Genomic DNA, 12,559 nt, shown 5'->3' with positions numbered 1-12,559 from the left:
AAGTCCAAGAAGTCACTGAGAAAGTGACGTTGGGCAAAGATTTAAAGGCAATGAGAGGGCACCTGGGTGGCTCAGTCGGTTGAGCATCTGCCTTCGGCTCGTGTCATAATCCTGGGGTCCTGGGATTGAGCCCCACATCAGGCTCCCTGCTCAGTGGAGTCTGCTTCTCCCTCTGCCTCCCGCTCCCCTTGCTTGTGCTGTGCTCTCTCTCTCTCAAATAAATAAATAACAAAAAAATAAATTAATTAAAAATAAAGGCAATGAGAGAGTAAACCATGAGATTTTATGGGAAAAGAATGTTCCAAGCAGGGGGAGCAGGCAGCTTAAGGGACCCTGAGGCGGGTGTGACCCTGAGTATGCCAGGTGTGTTGTAGGTCTTTCTTCAGTAAGGTGGCTAGAATGGCTGAAATAGAATGAATGGTGGTCAGGACAGAGGATCAGAGATGATGTGGGGCCAGATTGTTTAGGACTTATAAGCAATTGTAAGGACTTTGATCTTTAAGGAGGGGGAAACCATTATTGGAGGGATTTAAATAGTGGAGTAATATGATTAGATTTATATTTTACATAAAATATAAAATTTATAAGATTTATATAAATATAAAAATATAAGATTTATATTTTATATTTATATTTTAAAAGGATTTTAAAAGGATCACTCTTCTGAGTTGAGGTTAGACGAAAGTGAGGCAAAGGTAGAAGCAGGGAGACCAGTTAGGAGGCTACTACAATAATTCAAGCAAAAGATGATTATGACTTCGACCAGCACAATGGTAAGTAGTAGTTAGAGTCCCAGCTTTTTTAATTTGCTAGTTTTAAATCATTTCAAATTTGAAGTTGTGATGTATTGCAAAGACCTCCTGTGTACCTTTCACCCAGATTCCCTAGTAATTAACGTTTTATCTCTGTTTGCTCTCTTATTGCTCTCACCATGCACACACATTTTTTCTTCCTGAACTATTTGAGAGTATGATGCAGACATGATGCCCTCCCTATTTAATACTTCATTGTCCATTTCCTAAAATAAAAAAGCTGTTCTCCTGTAGTTGCGTTAACAACCTTGGGCTGTCGTAACAAAATACCACAAATTGTGTGGCTTAAACAAGAGAAGTGTATTTTCTCACATTTCTGAGGTGAGATGTGGAAAGCTCAAGATCAAGTTTCCATTTCTGGTGAGAGCTCTCTTCCTGACTTTTATATATATATACATACACACACACACATAAATGTTCTAAGATTTTATGTATGTATGTGTTGATGAGAGAGCGAGCGAGCACACACGGTGCGCATGCGAGGATGCATCAGCCAGGAGAAGGGCAGAGAGAGAATCTCAAGCAGATTCTGTGCTGAGTGCAGAGCCCCATAGAGCACTTGATCTCAGGATCTGACCTGAGCCAAAACCAGGAGTCAAATGCTGAACTGACTGAGCCACCCAAGCGCTGTGGTTGAATTTTGCCATTTATCCCACAATGGTCTTTAAAGGTCCAGGGTCATGTGTTGCAGTTAGTTGTCATGTCTTATTTTTCTTCAGTCTGAACAGTCTTTCTTTATCTTTCATGACCTTGCCATTTTTGAAGGATATGGACCAGTACCTTACAAACTATCCATAAATTTGTATTTGATTTTTCCTTATTGTTAGATTCAGGTTATGCAGTTTTGGACAAACATACTGCAGAAATGATGCTGTGTTCTTAACTCATTATATTTGGAGGAACATAATGTCGATATGCCCCATAATAGTGATGTTAACTTTATCACTTGGTTTAGATGGGTTTTGCCTGTAAGGTTTCTCTACTGTAAACTAAGTGAGTGTTTTGTGGGGAAGTAGTTTGAGACTTTATAAATTTCTGGTTCTGCATTAAACTTTCTCTTGCTAGCTTTGGGATCTTTTGATTATTGTTGCTTGAGTCAGTTCTTATTGTGATGGTTGCCAAACACTATTTTTTTAAATGCCACTATTCCTTATATATTTATTAGTTGGCATTTGATTGATTATAAAGCAGAGCTTCCCCCTTCACCGGTTGGTTTATTTATTTACATCAGTATGTATTCATGGATTGCTATTTTATTCAGTGCTTATAATCATTTACTATTACTGATTTTGACACTTGTCCATTCCATAGATCTGGCCAGTGGGAACCCCTAGAAGGTAGTGCCTTTGACATCATTCTTTGAGCACTTTTTTACTTTCTGGTGCAAGATGTTCCAAGCTCTTGTACTTTCTTTCCTGGCCTAGAATCAGCTATTTCTCCAAGAAGCCCTGGTTTTTCTTTGAAACCAGGATCTAGATATTAGATACTGGCATACTATTACTTCTAGGCCTTTCAATGGAGATTAGGAAATAGTTGTATTTACACATATACACACATTCATTCCCCTTATATTTCTATATATACCTATGAGGTTTACACCAAGACTTCCAGTTACAATCCAGCACAACAGGGTTTATTCTAATCTTCTCCCTTTCTACATTTGTAATTTCCTAAGTTTGTATGTATTTTGAAAGTAGCATTAATGAGATCTGCGTTGTGAATTTGGATGTGGAGTATGAAAGAGAAAGAGTAGTCAAGGATGACTCAAGATTTTTGGCTGAAAAAAGCCACCAGAAGAAATGCCATTTACTGAGGTGAAGACTATAGGAGGAGACAGTTTGGAGGAAGAGATCAGAAGGTCACGTGTTGAGTCTGAGCTGTGTATTAGACATGCGTGAAGAGGTGTTGGGGAAGTAGTTGGATATTTGAGTCTACAGTTCGAAGGAGAGGTCTGGGCTGAAATGCCGATCACTTCAAGACAACTAGTTCAACTTTCGGGGCCAAAATGCTTATATTTCCTTATAGCCTGTTATTATGGAAGCAGCAAATATGTATTGTAGAAAATTAGAATACAGGTAAGCAAAAGGAAAATAGAGATCAATACTATTAATTCCATATCCTTTCTGATCTCTTTCACAAATTTTTTTTTTAAAGATTTTATTTATTTATTCGACAGAGATAGAGACAGCCAGCGAGAGAGGGAACACAAGCAGGGGGAGTGGGAGAGGAAGAAGCAGGCTCATAGCAGAAGAGCCTGATGTGGGGCTCGATCCCAGATCGCCGGGATCACTCCCTGAGCTGAAGGCAGACGCTTAACCACTGTGCCACCCAGGCGCCCCACAAATTTTTTTTTTCTAACATGAAATCTCTCTCTAATTACTATTTTTTTCAGTTGATGGTTTTTTATTTCCATTTCAGTAAATTTTCATTTTATCTAATCCCAGACCATATTCAGATTTCTTTCGTTGATTCAGGAATGTCATTTATAGGTGGTTGGTCAAAACCTATGTGCAATTTAGGGACACAGAGTAATTACATCAGATTACTTTGTCCTGGGACACCTGGGTGGCTCAGTCGGTTAAGCGTCTGCCTTCAGCTCAGATCATGATCCCAGGGTCCTGGGATCGAGTCCTGCATCGGGCTCCTTGGTCAGCAGGGAGCCTGCTTCTCCCTCCCTCTCTCCCCCTTCCCCCATTCATGCTCTCTTTCTGTCAAATAAATAAAATCTTTTAAAAAAAAAAAAAAGATTACTCTGTCCCTTGAGTCCCTTAATCTCTCCATTACATTTTATGCCACTGATTTGTTGATGAGACTGGGCCAGTTGCCCTGCAGAATATCTCACCTTATAGATTTGTCTGGTTGCTTCCTTACAGTGTTATTAGCTCTTTTTATTATTTCTAACAAAATTATCTGCAGCTTTTTCTAAAACACCCTTCTATATAAAAACTTTTCATGGTTTCTTGTGAGCCACAGAATAAAGGCTTTCTTGGCTCAATATTTAATAACCATCAGAATTTGTATCTTTGCCTATTCTCCCACTGCTCTTCCAGCCAAACCTTCCTGGTCAGACACAAGTAGAAGTAGGTAGTAATTAAGAATGTAGACTTCAAGCCAAACTGTCTATATTTAAATTCCAGTTTCAGAACCTACTAGATGTGACAATTCACATCATTCCATCTCTTAAATGGAGATAACAGTATCCACCTCACAGGGTTGTTGTAAGGATATCAGTTAATATTTGTATCTTTAAAGCAGTGTCTAGCATATAGAAAATGCTATAAGTGTTATTAAATAAGTTTAAAATCTAGCCTAAATTTTCCCTTTCTGCAAAACAAAAGACACTCATTGCCCAGTCGTTTTCAGCACCTGTACTCATGACTTGTTCTTCCTGGAGTGCTCTTCCCCTTTCTTCCTGTCTACAAAAATTCAACTTCTTCATCAGACATTTAACTAATATTATTTGAGCACCTGCCAGATACTCAGTTAGTCATTGAGGTCATAGCCGTAAACAAGACAGAATTCCAGCCTTTAGGGAGCTTATACTCTAGTGGAAGATGCATACAAGTACACTACCGTGTGATAAGTGTATGACTCATGTACCTTCAGGATGCGCTAAAGGCCTTGTCTTACAGTCAGGGGAAGCTTCATGGAAGATGAGATGTGTAAGCTGAGAGTTGAAGGAAGAAAAAGAATTAGCCTTTTGAAATGGGTGGCAAGACACAGGAAGGAGGTGGGGCTTGGCTTTGAAAACAAAGTATAGTTCACTAAACTGCAGCTTTAAGGGAGAGTGGCTGAGTTGAGGCTAAACAAGTAAGCAAGAACTAGGTTGCAGAGGGTTTGGAAAAGCATTCGAGATGGGTCTTCTCAAATCCCACTGCCTTTAGGCATCGTCTTAGACTATATCAGCCAATTTTTCTCATTTCCTCCTGACTTTCTATAGTGATTTGACTGTAGAGTGTAGGGTTTGCATTGGGAAGAAGTTGCATTAAAATACTTGGGGGTGGTTTGTTTGGGGAAGAAGTAGTGATAAGATGAGGGCAAAATCTGACATGAATTAAGTTTAAAATTTTGGACTTCTATGGATGAGTAGGAAACACAAGATATTCAGAATGGGATATCTTAGAAAAGGAAAATTCTGAGAGAGAAGGAGAGAGTGCATGTGCAAAGTTTCTGGGAACTGTGAGTATTTCATTAAAGATAGAACTTTGAAAGGGAAGAGATGAGATTGAAAGAGAAGGTAAGATCCAGATCATAAATGAAGACTAAGGTGTTCAGGAGTTTTCTAGTAAGCATTTGGAAATCATTGATGGATTCGATATGAGAAACAAATTGGATAATGTTTGCATATTAGAAGTGAATTTAGGGGCGCCTGGGTGGCACAGCGGTTGAGCGTCTGCCTTCGGCTCAGGGCGTGATCCCGGCGTTGTCGGATCGAGCCCCACATCAGGCTCCTCCTCTGTGAGCCTGCTTCTTCCTCTCCCACTCCCCCTGCTTGTGTTCCCTCTCTCGCTGACTGTCTCTATCCTGTCAAATAAATAAATAAAATCTTTAAAAAAAAAAAAAGTGAATTTAGCAATTTAGAGAGTAAATTTGAAGAGACTTAAGTCTAGAGGCAAGATAATCAGTGGGAGGGTACTGCAGTATAGTAGTCCAGGTCAAAGGTGACGAACCCAGCAAAGAGCAATAGTAGAAACAGAAGGAAAAGAGGAGATAAATTTTACAGATAGTATTGGAGACAAAATTGTCTGGACTTGGAGATTTATCAGATGTGGTGAGGGTCAGGTAGGGAGGAGGAAGAGTCAAAAAAAGATTGCTGGGGCGCCTGGGTGGCTCAGTCGTTAAGTGTCTGCCTTTGGCTCAGGCATGATCCTGGTGTTCTGGGATCAAGCCCCGCATCAGGCTCCTCTGCTGGGAGCCTGCTTCTTCCTCTCCCACTCCAGGGCTGTGTTCCCTCTCTCGCTGGCTGTCTTTCTCTCTGTCAAACAAACAAATAAATCTTAAAAAAAAAAAAGATTGCTAAAATTCTGGCTAAATACAGCAGGAGTAACAGATGGAAGAGGAGGACGATTATTAATACTGAAAAATCAAGCTCAAGGTGCCTCTGAGACTTGTGTATGGATGTGTGCATTGACTGATAAAGGGAAAGCCAAGCTTGGTATCTATAGACATGGGAGTCATTGGTGCATAGGTGGTGGGAGTTAAAGCCATGGAGGTGAATGGTTATGCTGATAGCATTTCATTTTCTGTGTGCTAAGCACTGTCCTAAATGCTTTATATACATTGTTTCATTTAATTCTTGTAACAACCCTGTGAGGTTGTCATTTTACAAAGAAAAAGAAAGTGTCATAAAGAAGAGTTAAGTAGTGTATAAAACCCCAAAGCTGATAAGGGACAGAGTCAGGAATGGAACAAACAAACTTAAAACCTGAAATCTTATAACATGATGCCATGGGTAAATGGAGAAGAATGCTCAGGAGAGAACCCTGGGGAGCTTCAACATTTAAAGGAGGACAGTCACACGTGGAGCTGCCTGTCTACACGTGCCCACCCATGTATATATGGAGAAGGAATCAGAGAGGTATGAAAACCAGGAAAGTGCTTATGACAGAAACCAAAGAAGTATTACCATAACAGATCATTCTGTGTGCCAGAAGCTACAAAGAAATAACATTTTAAAAATTTTCCTCAGGTTTAATAAGTTGGAATTTATTGGTAATTGCTGTTTGAGTGGAGTGATGGCAACATAAATGAGATGGTATAATTTATATAAAACTCTTGAGCATAGTAGATTGCATATTTTAAGTACAGTAAAACAAAAGTAGCTCCTATAGTTATGGCGTTAATAGGAGTTAAAGTGGAGACAGTGAGAACTCGGGTTTAACTCCTCAGGTAAGTTGATTTGGTTGGGTTTAAATATGGTTACATTTTTTTGAGAGAACAGGATTTCCATCTCATGATTTCTGATGATAATGAAGAGCATGTGGAAGGACTGTAGCATTGTAATGTTGAGGGCCCAGCTGAAGGAGACTAGATTTATATGGTTTCGATCCTGGTGGTATGATTTTTCTTCAGCAGAACCCAGGAGCAGAAATAAAGGTGCAATAAAGGCATTCAGTTAGGTCGATCTAGATTTAGGATTTTGTTGAATGCATGTGATAGAAAGGCTAACTCGGGGGGTGGGGGGAGAGGAGGAAAAGAAAATGAAGGTTTTAATGAAAGAGTGGTTCAAGGGGCACGTGGGTGGCTCAGTGGGTAAAGTGTCCGACTCTTGATATTGGCTCAGGTCATGATCTTGGGGTTGTGAGATTGAGACCTGAATTGGGCTGTGCGCTGGGCATGGACCCTGCGTAGGATTCTCTGTCCCTCTGCTTGCAGGCACACACACTCTCTCTCTCCAAAAAAAAAAAAAAAAAAAAAAAAGTGGTTTAAATAATAGATCAAAGACTGGAATTGAAGAGAAAAAATTGAGTACTTAAAGTGACTATAAAGTTAGGAAAAATATAGAACTGAAATCTTGATAAAAGTGACAAATATAAGGGGAATGGGAGGCTGTAAAATCCCCCAGAAAAGGGGATTCTAAAATGTGCAGAGGCATGGTTCCTGGAGGTCACTGAATTTAAGATCAAGGTAGTGAGAGACTAGATCATTTGTCTGTTTATTCTCCATTCACGTAATAGTGGTTACCTAGCTTGAGAACACTGTATTTGGAGTAAGTTGAACAAAGTATAATTAGACTCATTTGGTTTTATTTATTGTCCTTTGTCATCTCTAGCTGCCTATCCCCACCGTTTGAATCTCTTTTACCTCGCCAATGATGTCATACAGAACTGCAAAAGGAAAAATGCAATCATTTTCCGTGAATCATTTGCTGATGTCCTTCCTGAAGCAGCCGCTCTAGTGAAGTAAGTACATTCTTACTGCTCTGGGGGGTCTGAGCTCCGAAAATTAAGAACTTTAGTTTTCCTTTTTACCCGTTAGTAAGAACTGTTAATAGTTGTACATGCTTGAAGATCCAAGGATATTTTGCCCAAATTGTTCATGTAACTTTCCCACTAGTACACATATTTTTCTTTTAAAAATTCTTTCTCTCTCTCTCTCTTTTTTTTTTTTTTTAAGTTTTATTTATTTGTCAGAGAGAGAGACAGAGAGAGAGGGAACACAAGCAGGGGGAGTGGGAGAGGGAGAAGCAGGCTCCCTGCTGAGCAGGGAGCCCAATGCAGGACTCCAATCCCAGGACACTGGGATCATGATCTGGGCTGAAGGCAGATACTTAACGACTGAGCCACCCAGGTGCCCCTCTCTCTCTCTTTTTTTTTTTTTTAGATTTTATTTATTGGGGCGCCTGGGTGGCTCAGTCAGTTGGGTGTCTGCCTTCTGCTCAGGTCATGATCCCAGGGTCCTGGAGTCCAGCCCCACGTCGGGCTCCCAGCTCAGCAGGGAGTCTGTTTCTCCTTCTCCCTCTGCCTCCCGCTCCCCCTGCTTGTGTGCTCACTCTTTCTCTGTCAAATGAATAAATAAAATATTTTTTAAAAAAATATTTATTCTCTTCTCTTTTTGAAAGCTTGTTTGTTATTTACCCTTTCTGCCTCTTGTCTCCTACCTTGACCATATATATCTCCTGCTCATACACACTCCTTGCTTGGAATGTCTTTCCTATTCCTTTCTCTGTTTTCATATATATTTTTTAATACATATCCTTTCTTCTTTCAGTCTTCTTTAAATCTTGCCCCCTCTATAATATCTGTGTAATTAAAGAGAAATGGGAATTTTTATTCTGAATTTCGTATTGATTTATTCCATCCTTAATGAAATTGTACCCAGCATTTCCCAAAGTGCTGGAATACTTAATTTGATGTTATTTTTACTCTGTTTTAATAGTGTCTTCCTTGTGTTTCATCCATATTTGCAAGTTGTTTATTTGGTGCAAGAGACATATACACAAAATTGGAGGATAAATGATTGTGTAGAACAATCAAAATTGCTAAGTATTTCCTCAAATTATATATTGATTAGCATATTATGTACTTACATAAATATGGGAACATTGCACATTGTCGATCCATTTGTTAGTATTAACCCATTCAAAATTGAATGGTCCTTTTCTTTCCTTTTGATTATTAACTTGAGGTGTTTATTTTGGTAGTACGTGAAAGTGCTTGCTAGAAGATTTATACATGATGTAAGAAGAACATAAAATAGGGGCTCCCAGTTGGCTCAGTCGGTAGAACATGGGACTCTTGATCTCAGAGTTGTGAGTTCAAGCCCCACATTGGGTGTAGAGATTATTTAAAGATAAAATCTTAAAAAGAAAAAAAAGAAGTACATAAAATAATAATGGTAACACCTGGCGTTTATTGAACACTTGCAGTTGACCAGATACTATGTGTTTTAAGTCACTGAATTCTGAGAGCAACTTTTTAACGTGGCTACTCCTGTTGTCCCCATTTAAGGAGGAGGTAACTGGTTTAGAGAGATTCAGTAGCTTGCCTAAGTTCTCATAGCTGGGAGGGTTGGGGAGAAGGCAGGGAGGGACAGAATTCCCACCCAAGCCTGTCTAGACCCCAAAAGCCCATGTTCTTTGCCACTTAACCTTAGTCTGTGTTGTTTCTTTACATATATAAATTCAGTGTAATTTAGAGTAAGAAAAGCAGTATGCTGGATGGTCTCCACTTAGAGTTTCTACTGTAAATATCACTGTAGTCTTTTTATAACTTACCTAGCATTTCCTAGACTTAGATTTTGTGACCTAGATCATGGGTTAATATAGGGTTGTCAGCTTTTATTTTACTAGGCAAAGATACTTTTTAAAACAACTGCTTTGTATTACTGTAACTAATTTCACAGAAAAAGGTGGAAGGACATAATCTCAGAATAAAGATCAGTCCTTTATTTTTTTATTATTTTTTTAAGATTTTATTTATTTATTTATTTGAGATGGGGAGGGGCAGAGGGAGAACGACGAACAGAGAGACTCCTTGCTGAGTGTGAAGCCAGACACAGGGCTACCTCCCAGGACCCTGAGACCATTACCTGAGCTGAAGTCAGATACTTAACCAACTGAGCCACCATGCACCCCAAGTTCAGACCTTTAAATTAAAATTCAAGTGCTGGAAATGTGCCTTTTTTTTCCCCCCAAAGATTTCATTTATTTTGAGAGAGAGAATGAGCAGGGGGGAGGTAGAGGAAGGGGGACAAGCAGACTGCCTGCTGAGCAGGGAGCCTGACTAGACTAAGGTCTCAATCCCAGGACCCTGGGGTCATGACGTGAGCCAAAGGCAGATGCTCAGGCAACTGAGGTGCCCCAGTGCTGGAGATGTTCTTAACTCAATGAGGGTGTCTTCAGAAACCTGTAGTAAACGTAAGACTTAACAGTGAAACAATAAAAGCATTCCAATACAGGGGTGTCTTCTGACATCATTCGTATTTGCCATTATGCTGGAGATCCCATTCATTTCTAAATAAATAAAAAGAGTACTTTTAGAAGGGACAGGATTGTCATTATTTGCAGATAATGGGATTACCTACATCAGGGATGGGCAACCTTTTTCTGTAAAAGGCCAGATAGCAAGTATTTTAGGCTCTGTAGGCCATAGGTTCTCGGTTGCCATCACTCAGTTCTGCTATTCTGGCATGAAAGCAGCTATAGATAGCAGGTAAACAAATGGGTGTGGCTGTGTTCCAATAAGACTTCATTTACAACAATAGGCAGCTGGCCTGAGGTTCATAGTTTGCTGACCGCTGGCTCACATAAAGTCAACTAATAGGAGAGGTCATTTAAATAGTTGGATTCAAGTTCAAGTGCTAGCCATAACCAATTAAAAAATGTAATTAGGAGAAAAGATTCCTTTTGCAACAAAAAGTACTGCCCCCCAGAATAAAAGAGATCCCACTCAAGAGTAAATGTATTAAGAAGTATGTTAAGGCTTTTATAAAGAAAACTTTTTTAGACTTTACTAAAGGGTAGTAAAGATTTGGATAAATGAAAAGATACATTACCATTTTGAAGAGAAAGATTTGGTATTGTTAAAAATAGGATTCCCATTATGTAATCTATAAATTCATTGTAATCCCAGTCAAAATCTCACTAGGGTTTAACGTGGAAGGATAAAACATATAAGACAGTTGTTTCAAAGAATAGTAAGGCTAGATTTCCCCTATCAGTTATTGTAGATTTTTAAACTCTAATAGAAGCAGAAGACTGTATCAGTGAAATTATATATTCTTGGTTATAAACAAATTAATTATACAGTATATGATAAATGAGGGGATCGTAAGGCATGAACTTCAGTATTCCATAATCATCCCCATCCCAACCACTAGTACCCTCTTTTAAATTTCTATTCACAAACATACTTTAGATTAATTTCTACCCTTCTGTGAATTCTTTTCTCTTAATTTATAGCTGTTTTTTAAATCCGTTTAATTCAGGAGGGGCAAATGACTAGATGTTCCAGGCAGGTCACATTGAGTGAGGTGGGTTGAATGTGAAGAAAACCCATCTAAAAGCAGCAGCAGCTACTCAGCCCTAGCCTATGGCCATAAAGCAATAGAAGTCCAGTGTTAACACGTGCTGCCAGACCTTCCAAGGACTTTTTCACCTTTTTTTTTTTTTTTTAAGATTTTATTTATTTATTTGAGAGAAAGAGCACGAGCAGGGGAAGGGGCTGAGAGGGAGACGGAGAAGCAGTCTCCGCACTGAGCAGGGAGCCCGATGCGGAGCTATAGGACCCTGAGATCATGACCGAAGCTGAAGACGTTTAACTGATTGAGCCATACAGGTGCCCCAAGACCTCACTTTTTAAGCTAGGTCAAAATCTGGATTTTTATATGAAGTCTCCCAGTTTTTAAATGTGTGAAGCTAAATCACATTTTTAAAAAAGGTTACTGCTAGCCAAACAAAACACATCTCTTGACTAAATTTGAACTGTAGGTAACCTGTTAGAGACTTCTGCATTAGGGCATGCCTTTTATTCCTTTAATCACTTTAAGGAGTTACTTGGTTTCACCTGACTAAAAGTTTCACCTGACTTCTTTTTGTGAATTATTGCCTCATTATTATATGATGATACTCAGAACATCTAAAACAATAATACACCTTACATTTGTATAAAGCCCTGCTCCCACAGCTTGTGTGAAAATAGGTTATAAATTGAAAATTATTATACAAATGGTATTTGAAACTCAGTAACCAACTTTGCAGGTAAGCAAATTGAATTTTATTATTTCTTTTTACAAAATGAGAAAACTGAAGCCCAGAGCAGTTAAGAAGTTACCCAAAGTAAAATGTCAGTTTAGTAAAGAGGTGAGAATAGAATTGAGATGTTTCTGACTCTTAGTCTCCTGTTATTTCTATTTGACAATACAGTCTTAGTTTTTCATCTTATAATGGCCCCTTAGTAATTTTAAATTCTTGTCCCTTCATTTCTTTTTTTTTTTTTTTTTTAAGATTTTATTTATTTATTTGAGAGACAGAGCACACAAAGGAAGAGGGAGAAGGAGAAGCAGTCTTCCCACTGAGCAGGGATTCCCAATGCAGGGCTCGATCCCAGGACCCAGGGATCATGACCTGAGCCAAAGGCAGACGCTTAACCCACTGAGCCACCCAGGCACCCCAGAGAGAAGCTGACTCCCCACTGAGCAGAGAGCCTGACATGGGGCTCGACCCCAGGACCCAGGGATCATGACCTGAGCTAAAGGCAGACACTTAACCTACTGAGGCACCCAGGCGCTCCCTCATTTTTTTTTTT

The 12,559-nt window shown here is 39.3% G+C and overlaps 1 protein-coding gene across 6 annotated transcripts in view; it reads left to right on the top strand.

Moving 5' to 3' along the window:
- RPRD2 (regulation of nuclear pre-mRNA domain containing 2) overlaps window positions 1–12,559 on the top strand; it is an 89,006-nt gene that overhangs the window by 28,577 nt on the left and 47,870 nt on the right. For all 6 annotated transcript variants that reach the window (XM_008695712.2, XM_008695713.2, XM_040626799.1 and 3 more), the window contains exon 2: window positions 7,585–7,714. In XM_008695712.2, the coding sequence (XP_008693934.2) occupies window positions 7,585–7,714 (130 nt within the window). The remainder of the gene's footprint in view (window positions 1–7,584; window positions 7,715–12,559) is intronic.

The sequence above is a fragment of the Ursus maritimus genome, unplaced genomic scaffold (assembly GCF_017311325.1).
Source record: "Ursus maritimus isolate PB19 unplaced genomic scaffold, ASM1731132v1 scaffold_12, whole genome shotgun sequence".
Taxonomy (NCBI): Eukaryota; Metazoa; Chordata; class Mammalia; order Carnivora; family Ursidae; genus Ursus; species Ursus maritimus.
Note: the sequence above shows the minus strand (reverse complement) of the source record. Positions and strands in the feature narration are given on the sequence as shown.